At 32.8% G+C, this 19,381-nt stretch overlaps 2 protein-coding genes and 4 pseudogenes across 6 annotated transcripts in view, besides 5 other annotated features; 4 read left to right on the top strand and 2 right to left on the bottom strand.

Moving 5' to 3' along the window:
* The window catches only part of TVAGG3_0406860, a 2,508-nt pseudogene extending 340 nt beyond the window's left edge, over nucleotides 1-2,168 (bottom strand). The window contains exon 1 of the mRNA in view: nucleotides 1-2,168. This exon is cut by the window's left edge and continues 340 nt beyond it. Coding sequence covers nucleotides 1-2,168 — 2,168 coding nt within the window.
* A 93-nt stretch (nucleotides 2,169-2,261) lies between these two features.
* Nucleotides 2,262-2,298: a mobile genetic element.
* Nucleotides 2,299-3,629: 1,331 nt separating this feature from the next.
* Nucleotides 3,630-3,934: a mobile genetic element.
* A 22-nt stretch (nucleotides 3,935-3,956) lies between these two features.
* Nucleotides 3,957-4,027: a mobile genetic element.
* Nucleotides 4,028-5,069: 1,042 nt separating this feature from the next.
* Nucleotides 5,070-5,107: a mobile genetic element.
* Nucleotides 5,108-6,646: 1,539 nt separating this feature from the next.
* Nucleotides 6,647-13,456: a mobile genetic element.
* TVAGG3_0406810 (uncharacterized protein) lies at nucleotides 8,344-8,498 on the top strand (the record flags this gene model as incomplete). Its single annotated transcript, XM_051232948.1, has 1 exon — nucleotides 8,344-8,498. A coding segment is annotated over one exon (155 nt), but the record flags the coding sequence as incomplete, so codon positions are not given.
* TVAGG3_0406800 lies at nucleotides 8,518-9,099 on the top strand (annotated as a pseudogene). The gene has a single exon. A coding segment is annotated over exon 1 (582 nt).
* Nucleotides 9,145-11,288, top strand: TVAGG3_0406790 (annotated as a pseudogene). Its single transcript has one exon. A coding segment is annotated over exon 1 (2,144 nt).
* Nucleotides 13,457-15,016: 1,560 nt separating the features above from the next.
* Nucleotides 15,017-15,378, bottom strand: TVAGG3_0406770 (annotated as a pseudogene). Its single transcript has one exon. A coding segment is annotated over exon 1 (362 nt).
* A 1,843-nt stretch (nucleotides 15,379-17,221) lies between these two features.
* TVAGG3_0406760 (DNA mismatch repair protein, MLH2-like) lies at nucleotides 17,222-19,326 on the top strand (the record flags this gene model as incomplete). The annotated part of the gene is made up of 1 exon (XM_001322184.1): nucleotides 17,352-18,740. The coding sequence occupies one exon, from the start codon at nucleotides 17,352-17,354 to the stop codon at nucleotides 18,738-18,740; it is 1,389 nt and encodes a 462-aa protein (XP_001322219.1).
* Nucleotides 19,327-19,381: the final 55 nt, after the last annotated feature.

Here is a 19,381-nt window from a genome sequence, read left to right as displayed (position 1 = left end):
AAAATCAACAACATAAAAATGATTATTTTCAGAGGCATAATGTAATGCAGTCTTGCCTTCATTATCCTTGATATTGAAATCTGGATGATACTTTGCAATAACTTCAAGATGCTTAAGTTTTCCAGATGTTGCAAAATAATGTGAAACTGTTTTTCCTTCATCATCATTCTTTGCATTGACATCAGCTCCATGTGAAACTAATTCTGAGAGAACATCTGTTCCTGATAACTTTATTGAGCAATGAAGTGGAGTCCATCCATTACCTCGTTTAACATTAACATCTGTGCCATGTGAAATAAGAAGCTTTGTGATTTCTTCATTATGATTATCAATAGAAAGATGAAGAGGCGAATAATTTGGATTTTTCGCATTTAAATCTGCACCATTATTTATAAGAATCTCAGCAACTTCCTTACTATTGTGTTTTGCTGTGTAATAAAGAGCATCTTTTTCAAATTGATCTTTTTCATTAACATTTGCTCCATGAGAAACAAGAATTTCTGCTGTCTCTTTGCTGTTGTGTTCTGCTGCAAAATGAAGTGGAGTTTTGCCGGATTTGTCCTTAGCATTGAGATCAAGCTCCGTGTGTAGCAAGGAATTTGGCTGCTCTTTATAGTTTCTTTGTGCCGCAAGCATAAGAGGAGTCTGTTTGTTCGCATCAACAATATTAACATTTGCACCATGTGTAAAGAAAAATTCGGCAATTTCCAAATTATTATTTTCAATTGCACGTTGAAAATGATGATCATGAACTTCGGCTCCATTTTCAACAAGGAATTTGACTATCTCAAAATTGTTATTCTTAGTTGCAACAATAAGAGGATTTGGTTTATTGATTTGTGCACCATGAGAAAAAAGTAATTTTGCAATATCAATTAGATTGCATCTCACAGATGTCAAAAATGGAGTTGATCCATAACTATTTGTTTCTAAAATATCTGAACCTTTGGAAATAAGGTATTTTACAACATCAATATAATTTGATTCGACAGCTAAATGTAATGGAGTGTTTCCATTATTTGTTTTAGTTTGTATTTCAGACTTATTCGTAACAAGTAATTCAATAACAGGTAAATTATTATTTTGTGCTGCAAAGTGTATTGGTTGAAAACCATTACAGTTTTTACAATTAACATCTGCCCCATTTTGAATAAGAATTTCTGAAAAATTAATGTTTGTGTTTTCTGCGGCGAAATGAAGAGCAGTCATTTTATTAGCATCTGATGAATTAACATCTGCGCCTTTCGAAATCAAGTATTCAACAAAAGAAAGAATATGAAAACATGGTGAATAAACAATGCATTTGTTAATATCATTAGTTTGTTCTAAATATGACAAAATAGCTCGAAAATTATTAAATTTACAACAAGGATTAAACATCAAAGGAATTTTGTATTCATTAATTAATGATGAATACAAAATATTATCAAAATCATGTGAAATAATGGAATATTCCATGCATTCGTAATAAGGTTTTTGTACTTTCAAACATTCATTGATTATTTCTTTATTTCCACTTAAATAAGACAAAGCAAGACATCGCTTTGTGATTGGAGCGTATCTGTATTTTTCTCTAAGAAACATAAATGAACGAATCGAACCATGATAACAACATAATTCTAACAATGTATATCCTTCTTTATTTGGTGGATAGAAGCAGTTATCTTTCAAAGTTGGAATTTTAAAATATTCTTTACTTTCTGTGTAACTCTTTAGGGATTCAACGTTATCGTCCATGATATATCGAAATATTGTATTTTCTTCATGTACATCCGGTGAATAATTTTTAGATTCGTAATCTTTGAATAATTTTGCATTGTTTTTGTCTAATACGATGCCGAATGTTTTGTTAACAATATAATCAAATATATTTGAAACACCGTTAATTGATTCTGGATGATATTCGTCGTATATCTTTTTGAATAGAGTCAAATATGACTTTATATAACGATTTCTGTAAATAATAATGATAGAAATTTGTTTTATGATTTGTTCTACTGAAATGTAGTTGGTATTGATTAAATAATTTCTGATATTTTCGAAAGTATTGGAGATTTCTTCGTCATTTTTGTTCGGAAGCTTGTACAATGAATCAAAACAGTTATTATAATCTTTGCAAATTGTAGTTAATTCGTTGTGTTGCACTTTTGATGCATCTTGATCGACATAAAAAAAATAAAAATAAAAAACACAAAATCTTTCATATGAAAATATAGCAATTTTAAATAACATTAATGATTTATTCAATAATTGTTTATTTGTAATAAACAGAAATTCATCAAAAGTGACAGCTCTCAATTTTTTGACATTTGTAAATTCTAAATTGAATGAGAAAAATGAAATAATACTAAGCATAATACAATATTCTAGATTTAATTATAATTAGGAAAAAGTTAGTTTTGAGAGTACTTTTCATAGGCATATAGAATGAAATCTTCTGAAAAATAATATCACATAAACTCATATTATTTTCTAATATATAACTATTTTATATAAAAATCAAATTCAATGATCTTAAAAGCGAAGGATAAACCTCAAAATTTACGAATATAATGAGTGGGAATATAATGCTTATCTATCATAAAACCATATGAAATATCAATTTTTGCTTTACGCCTAATTTTTGACGACAATTAGCAAAAAATGTTAAATGTTAACACTCAGTCCATTTGAATATGAAAAATAAAATTGACTTTGATTAAATGCTTTTATTTATCATGCAATTCTTCTTGCGACCAAAGATTTGAATAAAATTTCAAAAAATAAGATAGCTTAAAAAATAATATACGGTAGTGTTTACTAATAGATGAATAGTATATAAATTCTATTAAAATGGATTTGATCAAAAAATATATAAAATTTGATCATAAATAAAATCGTTTTAAATTACTTCTTCATTTAAATTATAACTATAGATCGTATTTTTCCCAAGTGAGCGGGGTATCTCTAATCCCAGCCCTATCGTCCTCCCAGTGTCAGTTTTTAATATAAAATCCAAAATTTTTTTAAAAAATAAAATTTCGAGAAATTTTCTAGTTTTTTTTCTTTGATTTCAATAATTCAAAATAAATTTTGGAGTAAAAAGACACTATTTAATGAAATTCATATGAGTGAATGTGGATAAATACTCTCAAAACATACAATTTATATTTTTTTTCTTTATATTATCAACTAATTAGTGATAATTTTTTTGAATCAGATTTTTTCATTAAAAATATAATATATAACGCAATAATGATGTACACATACGCATCTACACATCAAAATATAAAGTTTGTTTTGGTCTGGGCACCCCAACCCAAAATTCTAAAAAAATTGAATAAAATTGAATACTTGGGGCTGGGATACCCAGCCCGAAACCGAATTGAATTTTTTGAATTAAAGAATATATTTACGTATTTATAATATATATGTGATGTTTATAAAAATACTAAATTTTTGTAAAAAAATTCAATTTATTCAAAACGTATATTAAGTGATCACTTCATTAGTAGGATCAGCGATCCTACTAAATGGTGAGAATGCCACTAGCTAAAAAGGGAGTCCTTGGAGCTCTTGATCTCTTGTCAGTAGAGTCCATAATGAGGCATGGCATCTACTGATTAGAGATCAGAGCAATCCTACCTTACCTTCAGGAGCTACAAAGCTCCTAATCGTTACGAGAGGGAGCCTTGGAGCTCCTGAAGCTCATCAGCAGAGGATATTTACCATTTGGGCCTCTTTTGATGAAAGATGCGAAGCCCATCTACGAACCAGGAGCTCCAAAGCTCCTAATCCTTACGAAAGGGAGCTTTGGAGCTCCTGAGTCTTCATCAACAGAGTCCCAGTTATAAATATTCTATGCTGATGAAAGATGCGAAGCACATCTTCGAACCAGGAGCTCCAAAGCTCCTATTCCTTACGAAAGGGAGCTCTGGAGCTTCTGAAACTCCTCCTATTATAAAAATAGGACAGTTTTCTTCTGAGGCTTCTCATCAAATCTAAGACTTCAGAAGAAAGCTGTCCTATCCGTGTATACTTACATTCTGATGGACTACAAGTGTACAACTTTAAGGCAGAGATATCCGAGGCCTCTCATCAAATGAGGGACCTCGGATAATCTCTGCCTTAAGTAGTCAAATAGCTTTTCTGACTATTCAGGGACAAGAGAACAAGAGTTGGAATACTCTAAGGCAAGGTTCTTCCGAAATCTCTCATCGAATGAGAGACTTCAGAAGGACCTTGCCAAATCCTTGAACACCGATATCCTTGGAACCGAGCTAGGACCAAGGAGAAGTAGTGTACTATAGCGCACGATGGCAATCTCGGAAATACTTATATTGCCACATGCACAATATCTATTCAGCCTGACTCCTATATACAAGAAGTCAGGCAGAATAGATATTGTGCATATGATTTGCAGAACTCTCATATATATAAATTTTTGTTATCCAAAAAGGTGACACTTTGGGTGTATCGTCCATCCCAGGGATGCAAAATTCACATCACCTTGTATCTATAATTATAACAATTATTTTTGGTTTTATATTTTTTGGATCAAATCCATTTTATTAGAATTTATATACTATTCATCTATTAGTAAACACTACCGTATATTATTTTTTAAGCTATCTTATTTTTTGAAATTTTATTCAAATCTTTGGTCGCAAGAAGAATTGCATGATAAATAAAAACATTTAATCAAAGTCAATTTTATTTTTCATATTCAAATGGACTGAGTGTTAACATTTAACATTTTTTGCTAATTGTCGTCAAAAATTAGGCGTAAAGCAAAAATTGATATTTCATATGGTTTTATGATAGATAAGCATTATATTCCCACTCATTATATTCGTAAATTTTGAGGTTTATCCTTCGCTTTTAAGATCATTGAATTTGATTTTATATAAAATAGTTATATATTAGAAAATAATATGAGTTTATGTGATATTATTTTTCAGAAGATTTTGTGTTCTTCTTCAAAATTTTATTTTTTATTAAAAAGAATCTTTACAAAATATACATTTACTTTAATTAATATTTAAAAACGTGCTCTATCAAAAGTTCCAAAAATTCAATATTTTAGCTTTTCTGAGGTGTCACTTTTGATGAATTTCTGTTTACAACAGTTTATTAATTAAAAACATCAAATTTGGGAGATCTTTTGAAATTTACAAATTAGTACTTACATCATTTTTAAAAGATGACGCTTGTACCTAAACAAAATATGACATGAAAATAGGAAAATCATTTCAAATAACATGTGTACACCCAAGAATTCTTCGATTTACTTATATCAATATCTATAAAATGTTGATATTTTTACGTTTTACATGGAGTGCAAAAAACGCGCAAAAACAATTATTTAAAATTGAATCTGTACATTTTTTGCACATGCAGGAAAACCCAGATTTTATAAGCTATAATATTATAATTTATGATACATGGCGTAGCATCCAGAACGTCAGAGATAAATTTGGCTATGTCATGTTGTAGGATGTAAAAATCACTGGTTTGAAATATGTGTTAAAGGAATTTACTTTCTTTAATGTTGAATGAACAAGGTACTTCAATATGAAAATGAGTCATAAAAATGTCATGAAAAGAGTCAGTGAAAATAGTGATTCATTTCATATAGTCTAACGACGTATACGCCTCTTATGGATTAAATTACGTCCTTCTGTAGGCAAAATAATCTTTGTACGATTTGGAATTTCACATAAAAATGAAGAATATAAATTAGGAAGAATGATTTCTGTCATTGACTTTGGGTTCGTAATATTATTTATATTTGTTGGAAATGTATTATCTTCAAAATGGCAATCACTTGCAGTTGGTGATCCTGAAACAATATAAAATAAATTAGAAGCATTGTTTCCTTTGAAGAAACATTGATTTACTGAAAGTGTAGCATTATTAGTCAGATCGAAAATTCCTTTACCAGGTTCTGAAACTTTGTTATCAATAACATTACAAAAATAGAAATTTTGTGTTTTAGCACCAAGATAAAAACAACATTGTCTATTTGATGAAATATTATCGAAATTACTATAATTTGTTGTTGAAAGAGAAAATGGTTGATAACTAACAAATGCTGTATTTATTTTTAGTATTGAATCTGAGATATTTATTGATGAAAATAGAATAAGGTCGCCAAAAAAAAGTGCGGAAATTAAAAACCGCAGTTTGAGTACTTTCTGAGAGTCTGTTTGTCAGAAAGTATACATTTGTAAATTTCTGACACTAAAATTTTTTGGTCCTTTCAAAGTTTTTGACAATGTCAAAAAGTATACATCGGGGCTCTCAATTTTCCTCTCAAACGGCGGTTTTTTAAAAACGCTCATTTTTTCATCGACCTTAGATCCATATAAATGATATAAAACAGAATTGGTTCCTGTATTTTGGGTGAATGATGATTCAACAACAAATTCTTGTGGTTATCATCATTTGTCACACTAATAAATGAATGAGATCCTAGTCAATTTGAAGCTGATCCTGTTATCTTAGATTCATAACTACAGACTTTGTATTGAACGAATGATCCTGATGATTTCATAAGTATGGATCCTCCATCCTTTTCATTAGAGGAACATTTAAAGAAAGATGAAGTTGAGACGAGAACTTTTGTATCAACAGTTGCATTAGTGATTCGAATAACACCTTCATTTTCAATAGGAAAACAGGTGGAAGTAAACGATTTCAGGTGAAAATTTACCTGCACACAGTCACTACATAGATTTAAGTACATCTCAAGCAGGTTGGCATAAGCATAGATATTGGGATTGGTCAGGAATGACAAAAGGTAAAGGATATGATGTTAAAGACGACGTTAAGTTTGCTATAAATTGTTACTGGAGTGACACTCAGGGGAAGGAAACCATACACATTTCGTTTCAGGATATACGCAAACAACGGACAAAGTAAAGAATACATGCCACCTTACATGACAGTTTACGCATGGTATAGAATTGCTTAGTCGTCATTTTCAACTTCTTAGCATATTCGTCAGGAGTTGTCTTATATTTGTTAGGAACTGTCTTTGAAAGTATACCACCTTGAACTTTGACAAGTTTGAAACGAGGTCTGACAATAGTAGTTTTATCTTCTGCTTGCAGTCTGTACATTTTGCCATGTTTGCCTAAAACTTCATAATATTCTCTTGTATACTTTCTTCTATTTTTACGAACACGAATGTGAGTACCTGTCGGGTTCCCATTGTTGTCATAGTCAATAGTATTTTCATATGGGTCGCGTTTAGGTATTTCTATTTTTACTTTGTCACCTTTCTTAAGTTTGAAGCCTGGCATTCTTTCTTGTTTGTCTCTTTTGACTAATTGTTAAATATAAAGTCTTTCTCTAAGTCGGGGTTGTTTTTCATTTCTTCGGGGGAGTGGTTTCCCAAACCTTTTTGTTTACGGCTATTGTAAATATTAAACTTGTCTCATCTTTGCCATGGAGAAGTGCCTATATTTGTCGTCATATGACATTTCATCTACCTCACCACCTTGTGGTTGGTTTAAGTCTCTTAAGATTTTTATACAACTGTCAATGACACCAAGAGCAGAATGGTTTTGGTCGACAATGAAATATTGGTTTACATTTTTTGAACGCAGATAGTTTTTTAATATCATCTGATTTGAAAGAACTTTCACAGTCAGATGTTAGTTTGTTTGGATGGTATTTGTCAACGAATATTGTCAAAGCAGTTTTCACATCTAAAATATTTTTGGACTGTAATGGTATGGCTTCACAGTATCTTGTGTTTTGACCAACAAATATTAGCCAGTATGGTGGTCCATCTTCTCTATACCTCGGAATGTTTTCCAAGATATCCATAAACAAGCATTTGGTGTTGAACTAAAGATTTTTATCATGAGTGCTTTCTTTGTCGCTTTAGAAACATAGGGGTCCTTGTTTGGATTCGTCATTTTTTACCCTATAAGAAATGGGTTTATTTGGCGCATTAGCAGGAGTTGCATCCAGATTTTTGCCCGCAGTGGGAACAATAGCCAGAGGTGTATTTGGAGTTGGAAGGAAGATTTTGAGTACATTAGGTATACTTAAAGAGAAAGCACAACCTATTATACAAACTGTACAGAAAGGTTGGATGTAGCACGAGATGCAACAAATCTTATTCCAAATCCTGAAACAAGAGGAAAAGTTCAAGGATGGATGGACAATGTAGGAAGACAAGCAGGAAACTATTATAACAAAGCAAATGACTACTATAACCAAGCAGGGCACTATATGGACCAAGGTGAAAGATTCTTTAACAGAGGATATAACCATGCACAACAATGGGTAAACAATAACCAACCTCAACGCCCTCAAACGTGGGAATGTAAAGTTTTTTACTGAGATGAAATGAACAATACAGCTTTAAGACAAATGGGCTCAAGATGGATTTGTCGACTTCCAGCAGTTACACAACCACGTGTTTGTCAAGTTCTTCCTATACCTCAGGAAGTTTTAGACCGACTTAAAAAACCTAAACAACCAGTGAAAACAAAACAAACTAAAATTTTTTACTGAGATGAAATGACCGAAGAAGTTGAAACGGTAGATTTGACACCACAAACAAAAAAGTTCAGAACCATTGTCAAAACCTGTCAAAGAACTTACAGATGAAGAGAAAATTCAATAATAAAAGTGCCAGGTCTGGAAATACAAACCCTAACTATAAAGTCACTTTTCATAGAAATGGAACGGCTAGTATCTCAAAAAAGAAACAGACTCTCACAAATAAAATATTGAAGTCTAAGGAGCTTTCGAGACAACAGATGGGAGGTATTCTTCACTGACCAACAGTTCATTATAGAACATCTCATTGACTTAGAGTCGAAATATTCTAAACTTTACAACAAACACAAAAAGTTGAAAGGAAAACAAAAACAAATGGCATATGATATTTACGAAGATGTTGACGACACAACTGTTCCTGCAGGTGAGGTAAAGTCAGAGGAACCGAAAAGTGACGAAAAACCGATAGAAGAAGAAAAACCAAAAACTGAAGATAAACCAAAACCAAAGTTTAGTTTGGAAACTAAACCAAGTCAACCTTCATTAGCTGGTATGGGTTGGCGTCAAAGACTTATGGCAGCAGGCGGTTATGTTAAGTAAAGAAAAAAACATTTTTTTATTTTTATAAAAATGCCCCCATATAGAATGGATAGAAAGTCTGCTAGAATAAAAGCAGAGTTGCAAAGATATGGTTGGAGAGTTTCAAAGAAGTTTAAATATAGGAAGGGAAAGCCAATAAAAGTCTATGACAAACTGGCTGGTCTGACCTATGAAATGGATTTGGAAACAGCACGTGCAAATTATCCAAACAGACTAGAGAGGTTAGAAGAAGAACGTCTTATGGACATGCCTTTCGATGTTACTGAGCCACAAGTTGAAGGACACGACGGCTTTGCCAGATTCTACTGGAAACATGACGAACAATTGCATCCTTTGAGAAGGAAAAAAGGTAGTGCAGAGGATGGTCATGCTCCCATGGAAAGAACAAGATATGCATATGAGAAGTACCGTGAAGTTAGAAGTCAAATTACTTCTGGTCGAACCTTTACAGTAAACTTTGACAAAGGAAAGAACAAAGAAGGCTTCATGGGTGTACTTGCTGCCATACAAGACGGAAATAAGAAAGGATACAATCTCAGACTAACCGTAACAGATTTAGATGGTCATATTTACTATGCACATGGCAATGTCACAACAGCCGCACAACTTCTTGACGCTTTCAAGACTACAAAGAGAGAACAAATGTTTGACTCCGACTCAGACATTTTGAATGCAATTGAAGGAATTGCAAGTGTCAAGTTCGAATGGTACCAACCTAACCCTCAAGCAGTCAGACAACATGCTGGATACTTCCCCTTCAGAAATAAGTCTGACATTGACTTGACAAGGTATGGAATTTACAATTCAATTGAAACAATTGTCAATGAACCTTGTATTCTTACATGTCTCAGGAACTCTGGTCTTGTTACAGATGAGAAAATGAAGTATCTTGAGTCATGTGTGAAGACAAGGTACATTCTCAGAGGTCAATTGTCAAAAATTGCACCGTTGGCAAATGTCAATATCCGAGTCAACATACCGACTGAGAAAGGTTCTTCACATGACGACTATGTTGTTGACTTCAAATTGCCATGGTTGAAGATTGCAATTGTCCACAACCACTTCATGTTGAACGAAAGTCTTACAAACCCATTGTTCGGAAAAGGCAAGTGCAACATTGTCAGAGCTGTTAACATTCTTTTCGAGAAAGGCTTGTTGGAACCAATTCCAGATGACAAGCTGACAGAAACTTTTGTACCAAAAGACGAAACAAACTTTTCATTGTGGTAAGACCAAAAGTTGTTCCAGACAAAGTTTATAGCACAAAAGAAGTACACAGTTCCACAAGGAGTTGGATTGTTCGGATACCAACCTGAACCAGAAGAACTTCCAATGAGGTTGCAAGAACTTCAAGATGCTATAAACAAAACTTCCATTGAGACATCCAATTGACGTCAAATTGTATTGGAGAGCATCTGAGTTAGGTCAGAAGGTTTTATATGAAACAGTTGCTTCGACGATGTTTATGAGATAACAGGAGAAGTTTCTCAGAAGATAAGAGACTCACTTGAATTTCACGAAACTGGACCGATTGGTTGCGACATTTGATCATATGAAAAGATATACTATGTCGACCTTAACGCTGACGTACATGAAGGTATTGTCCAATATATTCCAACTGGAATTCCAAACGAAGACGGTGAGTTCCCAGGAAGGAACTATACAGTTGGGAAAAGTCATACAACAACTGTATGATATTAGAAAGCTTCAAACCCCAAACTTGCAATGACACTCAAATTGCTTATGAATTCGACATGGGGATATTCCATTAAGAAACCTCAAGAGATGAAGAGTAAACATTATGAGAAGGTCGACAACTTTGTTGAAAGGTTTTCTCCTTTTGTTTGAAGTACGAATTCACTCAAGGTCAAAGTGGCTTTAGTAACCCACATTTAAAAACCTATTGTCGAACATTGGTCCTATCTCAGTTCGCAAAGGCAGTCCTTGACAACTACAACAAATTCTTCCTCCGAAGTCAAATCAAAGTGAAGGTTTACTATGAGAACATTGACCCAACTCAGTGGACGAACGAAGAAGGCTATAACAAACTCAATTGAAATGGGCTGGTCAGTGAAAAGATTGTGTGGTTTAAGCTAGATAAGGTATTTTCCGAAGTTCATGTAATATCGAAAAGGAAGTACTGGGGTATACTTGAAGACGGCACAGAAATAAAACATTGCATGAAGTAAAACATTGCAATGAAGTAAAACATTGCATACCATTTTAAAACATTTTTTAAAAACAGTATATTTTTACATATATTAAATGTTTCAGGTTGAAAAACAAAGAACAAAAGTAGCAGTACAAAACCGTTAGACTATATCTTTTACAAACGCCGGTAGACTATTTCAGATGGAAGAAATTTCATCCGTACTTACAGGTGACTATCCAATTCGTTGGCTTCAAAGTCCTTCAGATGCAAAGGCCAATAGGATTTAGAAAGAGTTTTGTTTTCAAAAGAACTAACGCATTTATGTTCGCAGTATTTTTCATAGTTCGGCAGTATGAAGGTTCTGATGGTCTATAGACAAATTTGACGAAATGAGAATCTTTACAGTTCGTTCAGACGAAAGTCTTGAGAAAACTCTAAATGACTTTCAAACTCAAATTAAACAAATACTACTGGGAATTTCAAGAAAAATACGACTCTTTTACTAAATGGAACATACTATCTAAAACTAGAATACAACAAGAATGAATTCCACCGTTTCATTTCAAAGGATTGAAATTAACCCTCAAGAAGTACACAGTTTTTATTTTGGGAAGTAGACAAACGTTCTTGGGCGCACAATTTCTTCGGTTACTAAACCAGAACGAACCATTACCACCTGACGGTCCGTTTAAATTTATACGCCCACCAACAGATTTGACAGTTATAGAAACGTGTTTTGACCCTCAAAATGTTCATGTGTCATGCAAGTTTCAGTTCAAGCAACAATAGTTATCTTTGTATTGTAAGATTTTATGACTTGTGCTTTCTAAATTCTACGAACCACCTAGTAACAGTTTCTGATTTCAAGTTATCTCTCTTGAAGAGTTTGCACAATACAAAAACCTGTCGACTATTTGTTCCCATGCACCAACACCAAACATTACTTGAGGACCTCTTGCTTCCATAGATGTATAAATAGAACCTACTGGGTTCATTAAATCAAACATATGAGATATTATAGGATTGTCTCTTTTGAACTTAAAATATAGTGCAACTATTTCAGGTTTCTTCTGGTTTGTGTCAGAATATTTTTTATAAATATAATCTTATGTTTTCAGGGTAGGTAAAGTCTTGACTATAATATTTATTTCTGTCATCTTCATAATAGTATACTATTCTCGTTTTTTCTATTGCATTATATCTTTTATATCTATAAAAATCTAAATATAATGTTAGCTTTTGTTCATCTACATGTGGTGTTCTAACGTCATCTCCATAGTCATAATAGTATGGTGCTGGAGCTGGGTCAGGCAATGTCATATCTGCCATTTCATAAACTCTTAAATATTTCTTTTGTTCGTCTCCATAGAAGTTTAAGTAGCAGTTGTTGTCTAATGGAACTTTAACTTGTGTACCATCGTTCTTTTTATAGCTTACATACATTTCATTGTTATTTTTCGGAATGAGTTTATACCGTATACCATTTCTTAAGGACTGTACAAACTCCCATCTAAAATATTTGTTTTCTTCATTGACAGAAAAGTCACCAACAATAGTTTCAATATTTTTTGTTCCAACTAAACTTTGGTATATTTCATTGACATATGTTTTATCTGCTTTCTTTTCAAGGCTAACGTTTAAGTCTGTTATTTCAGAAGATGTATGTGTATGTCCAACGGCACTTTTCCTGTTTAAGGTTTCTTGTAAGTTTGTAATATTTGCAATGGTATGTGTATGTCCAACGTCACTTTTCCTGTTTAAGGTTTCTTGTAAGTCTGTTATTTCAGATATAGAATGTGTATGTCCAACGGCACTTTTACTGTTTAAGGTTTCTTGTAAGTTTGTAATATTTGCAATGGTATGTGTATGTCCAACGTCACTTTTCCTGTTTAAGGTTTCTTGTAAGTTTGTAATATTTGCAATGGTATGTGTATGTCCAACGGCACTTTTACTGTTTAAGGTTTCTTGTAAGTCTGTTATTTCAGATATAGAATGTGTATGTCCAACGGCACTTTTACTGTTTAAGGTTTCTTGTAAGTTTGTAATATTTGCAATGGTATGTGTATGTCCAACGGCACTTTTACTGTTTAAGGTTTCTTGTAAGTTTGTAATATTTGCAATGGTATGTGTATGTCCAACGGCACTTTTACTGTTTAAGGTTTCTTGTAAGTCTGTTATTTCAGATATAGAATGTGTATGAGTCTTTTTAGAATATTCGTTTTCAGCTCTCGTCACTTCACTTGACATTTTATTGTCAACATATGTTTTGTCTGCTAGTTCAGGATGAGTATGTTCTTTGTTGCATAAGCATTGTAGCTCTTTCTTCTTCTTTTGCTATTGCATCGTCTACATATTCTTTGTCAGCTTTGTTGTCAACATCTGTTTTCAAAGAAGTTCATTTATAGGTTTCTCGTTTAAAGTTCCTTTTGTTGGATTTATACAGACAGTATGGTTCTTATTGTCTTGAAACAGAAACTCATCTGTCATTGGGTTTAATGTCAGTTTTAAGTTTCCTTCTTTCAATGACTCAGATATCTTAGAATAGTTTGAAAAGTTTGTTGTGTTCTTATTTAGAGCTTGCATAATGAGTTGTCGGTTGTGTTGTATTTCTCTCATAGACGCTGTTTCATTTGACATTTTTATTCTAGATAAAATATGCTTCAATAGAAAAAGAAAATTCAAGAGTTGCTACAACTAAACCATTAGATGAACTTTTTACTAATGTCGGTCAAAAGTTTGAGACAGAGACCGTAAAGCATGAAGGCTATCGTTTTGACTACCCATTAAGATGGCTAAGAGACCCATCTGTCACAAAAGCTATTGGCTTTCGTAGAATGAAGTTTGTGTCTGTAGAAGATAAAAGTTTTCCATTTATTGTAAGGTTTCATATAGATTATATATCTGAAGGGAAACGAAAAATGTGGGAAGAAATTGAGCTAATACAAGTTGACCTTTCATCTTCTCTACAGACTGCGTTTAAAAAATATAGAAGATAAAATAAATTCATGTTATGCAAAATATGCTGATGAATATGCAAATACGAGAGCACACTTTATGTGAGAATTGTATATGACAAACAAAATTCACAAGTGTCATTTCAAATCTACGAAGACAATCCAAAGAAAGACGAACAAATATATACAGAATTCACTGCAATGTCATGGTATTATTTGCAAAGAATGTTAAATCAGAAAGTCGAACTTCCTTTAGCAAATATTTACAGTCGATATGCAAGAGATGAACCATATTTTATTTAAAGATGTTTTCGACCCAGCTGCTATTATTGTTCATGCTTCATTTTCTGGCGCCAAAACTCTTTCTTATGCTTGGCAAATGACTTTTACGAAAAACCTACAAGTTATACGAACCACCAAGTGGAAGTATTTCAGACTTTCAAGTATGGTTTACTACAGATGGAAGAAAAAGAATAATTCCATTATACCATGCGTTTTACTTAGAACTTAGTTTCATATACAACTACTATCGAACGGTAAAAATATAATTTTTTAATACGGTTGAGGTGTTGGATTTGGTTGCCAACTAGACTGTGGTGCAGGTTCAGGCTGTTGTATAACAGGAGCTTGTTCTTCTGGTTCAGGGTCTTTAGGTATAATACCAACAAACTGACCTACCTTTTACCAATATTTTTGACTCCGTTCCAAATTCCTCTTCCTACGGTTTTTATTCATTCCATATACCTCTTCCAACTCTTCTGAAGAAGTTTCCAATACTACTGAAGAAACCCATTTTACTATATGTAAAAATCTAATGTCCACCTAGTCTCTTACGTTTCCTGTTGAGTTCCATAGCATTCTTTAACTGGAGCTCATACATTCTGTTTCTCCTCTGGTAGAAACATATTCTGGGTCAACTCCTGTGTTCGCGTCATCTGCATAAAGTTGTTTATATCCCACTTCAGGGTTTGTATAAAACTCTTTCCATCTCATATTTGCATACCATGGTGGCAAACCTAACGCAGCGTCATTTGACATGGCAGTTTGCATTTGTACATCTGTTGGCACTTGACCATAGTTTGCCATTGCAGTTTGTATTCTAACTTCATTTGGAATATTCTCTGGGTTTGGTTGTCCAGGTTGCTGTGCATTCGCTAAGTTCTGTGCGTCCATTTAATATTAGATAAAAATATCTCTTACGAGTACATATGCTGAACATTTGCAGACATTGGTTCATCTTCATATTCTCTATATCTTTCTGCCACGTCAAATAAATAAATGACACAATGGAAAAACCTAAAACAAGTAGTCCTATTTCAAACCACATTTACTTACCATAAAATTTCTTATTGTGACACTTTCTCCAGTTTATAGGACCTCTCTCATATTCTATCTTGTCATATCTAAACTCATAGTCATGTATGTCCTCTAACCATCTCATAACGGTTTCCAAACCACTTTTATCGGATGTAAAGTAAAAGCATGGATGGTTATGTAAAACGTCTAAAGTTTCTAAAGAGTCTCTCAAAGTCCAGTCTACTTGGTATTGAAAATCCCATGTGTTATAGAACGGTGGGTCCACCATAAAGAAAACATTTTCCTTGTCTTTATATTTTTCATACAACTCTGTCCAATGACATCTCACAAACTCTATACCCTCAATATATTTTTCTATGTCCTCTTTGAAAACATTTGTATAGTTGAGATATAAAACTTTTGACATAAGTGTTTCAATGTCATGAACTCTTATAGAACCACTATATAATAGTCTAGCAGATATACTATCCCAGTCTATATATTCTGCTTTTTTCAAAACCTCTCTCACAATATTTTTCTTATCTAATGGTATACGTTCCATCTTACCTATAGGTATCTTTTCTTTTAACTCTTTCAATATTTTGTTAGTGTCTGGAATATGTTTGAGACGGTTCATATAGTTGTCGAAGTCATTGCATATAATCTTTGAGTCAGGAAATACAGTATGGCACAAATGGGATATATAGAAACTTCCACCGAACAAATCTACAAATGTTAGACCATTCGGTAGTTTCTTAAGTTCTCTCAATATAATATCTTTACATTTACTCTTATTTCCAAAGAACGGTAACGGAGGTTTTGTAAAATTCATTTATATATAATAATAAAAATGTTTTTTCCTGAAAAGTGACAGAAAAGTGACAAAACATGTACGAAGAAGTCTTGAAAATTCAAGAGGGTAGAAAAGAGGTTAGAAAAGAGGTTATATCTAACCTTCTACCCTAAACATTATTTTTGTCTGATTTTACGAAGAAGTCTTGACAAAACATGAAAACATATATAATTTGTGAAAAGCTCCTGGAAGACCCGTATATAAGAACTTCATTTATACTAAACATCTTCGGGGCTAGAGGGCACGAAGTGCCTGGAAGCCCCATTACCTTTTTTTTTTTTTTTTTTTTTCCATTTTGATTAGACCTATTTATAAATAGTAGGGGAATAATAAATTAACCCACTTATTTAGGATTTCCAATTAATTGGGAAAACCGTCACAATTGGAAAAACCGCCCGATTGGAATTTCTCTCAATCGGAAATTCCAAAATCTGTTTATAAAGTATAACGGTACCTTGTTGAAATGCGATTCAAAATTATTTATGTAGCAATAATTTTAGTTTTTAGTCATTAACAAAAAAGAAGACAAAAGGAAGAATAATTTGAAGAGGTAGATAGACTTTTGCAATATAAGTAGGACATTTATGATCTGAATAAATATAAATGATGTCAGTTTCTTTAAATTTGATTATATTTGAGAACTTTTGGAAGCATCTGTCTGGAACTTCTGTGAACCCTTCTGAAATAATGATTTCTATATAATTGGCATATTCTAGGCCATTTGGAAATGAAACTCTTTTGTCATTTATATAGTTTAATGTATAGCTTTCACCCAATTAACAAAGTTACATTGAAAAATATGGCAAAAAGATTCTCTCAAATTCCAACATCCCCAAAAACAACATTTTCATTGAGATGGAATAATGACAAACACCAATTTTCACAATTTTTTTTTCTAATTTAGTAAATTTGAGGATTTAAATACGATCGATTTTATCTTAATTGAGTTAAATGTGATTTGAGTTATTATTTTCATCATTATTTATAGAGCTAGCAAATGCATCATCTTGATCAAGGGAGTATAAATCTTCTCAGCAGCCAACAAGTCATTACAAGTGTTTTTGATGCTGTTAAGGAGCTTATTGAAAACTCTTTAGATGCTGGAGCTAAAACAATTAAAATTTTAATGGAAGATATTGGCTTAAGAAAGATCGAAGTCACAGATGATGGATCAGGAATTACTCCAAATGGAAGAGATGATGTTGCACTTCCTCATACTACTTCAAAAATTTCAACAATCGAAGATTTAAATAATGAATTATCTACTTTCGGTTTCAGAGGCGAAGCAATACATTCAATATGCTGTCTTGGCGATGTGTCCATTACAACTAGATGCAAAGGCGAAGATTCTGCTCTCACAATGGTGTTTAATCACGATGGAACAATCAAATCTCGCAAGAAATCTACGGCGAACGTTGGTACTACAGTATGCGTACAAAACCTTCTTGACGGACTTCCAGTTAGAATTCGAGATGAAAGAGCAAAATTCAATCCAGAAATATTGAAAGGATTACTCAGTCGGTACTATCTATCAGCCCCTCAAGTACGATTCATTGTTGACTGTCCGCCTCATTTTACCGTTACTCGTCCTCCATTAACCAATTTACAACAGGCAGTTTCGCTTGAATTCGGTGTAAACGTTTCCAGCCAACTTTCCAGTCGTAATTCTGAGACTTTTATCGGTGATGTTCGCGTAAAATTGCAAGCATTAGTTCCAGATCAGAAATCAGATTGGAAAACGGTTTCTACGAACAGAAATTCTGCCAGACAAATACTTATAGTCAATGGCCGTCCAGTTAGAAGCGCTGCCGTTGAAAAAGTCATAAATGAGAATTTTTGGAAAGTATTTGGCACAATTCCGAAGAGATTTCCAAGATTTGTTATATGTTTAGACTTTTTCCGTGACCAAAACATCACTTCCAGCCTCATAGATGTAAATAGAGATGCAGCCAAATATGGAATCGCTTTTTCTGAAGAACAATCAATTCTAAAGTTCATAGAAAAATCACTTAGCCTTGATACCAACCATGAAAAGGAAGTTTCCCAAAAAACTTCAACGATTTCGAAATGGCCTTCAAAATCTCCATCAATTTCGTTAGAAGATGAATCAACTCAGTACAACATTGAGAAATTCGGAACATACAAATGGAAACACATTAATTCCTTCGATGAATTCCCTCTGTTTTTCGTTGAAGGACAATCTGACAAACATATACTTGCTGTGAAGACAGAAGGACTATTTGAACAATGCGGAGTTGCAACCCCTGAAATAGCTCGCATTCCCCCTGAAGAATTAATTGTTATGTACTGGGATAAGATTATTGAGTTTGATAAAGTAAGTAAGAAGGTGGTACATGTTGCAGAAATTGTAGATGATAAGCAATAAATTGTTTTGTAATTAAATATTATATATTTATAAAATATTTTGAATGAAATATTTTTATTTTAGCAATTGAATCCATGTGCTGTATAGTGACTGACTCGGGTGGGAAAATGCTGTGAAATGTACCCCAATGTAAAAAAAATCTAGTTTTTTTAAAAGGAATAGAAATTGTTTTCACTTTTTGATATGATGATGGATTCTGTTTCTACTATTCATAAAATAGCATAAAATAGGAAGAGAAAGAGAAAAATTAAGATAGGAGAAGAGGAAAAGAAAAAAATAAATGACGACATTTTTCACATTGTAGGCTCATAACCTTAGATTATCATTGGCTGAAGGCAGCAATATTCCATAAGGATAAGCACTGCTGCATGGGACTCGATTTTTGGAGAATTATTATTGCATCAAGACCCTTCCACATATTTTAGTCTTTTCAATCAGGATCAACCGCAATATGTGCATTATACAAGTTATATTACACCATAAAAATTGATTTGATTTTCTGGAAAATCTGGCATTAACACTAAAGTCTGAATATCGGAGTTATTTGAGATATCTTGCATAATTAGAAATCGATCTAGTATATCCCTAAACTTTTTCTTTCTAATTTCCATTTTTACGTTTATTATTTTAATGAATTGATT

The sequence above is a fragment of the Trichomonas vaginalis genome, chromosome V, assembly GCF_026262505.1.
Source record: "Trichomonas vaginalis G3 chromosome V, whole genome shotgun sequence".
Classification (NCBI taxonomy): domain Eukaryota; phylum Parabasalia; order Trichomonadida; family Trichomonadidae; genus Trichomonas; species Trichomonas vaginalis.
This window is presented reverse-complemented; position numbering and strand designations above follow the sequence as displayed.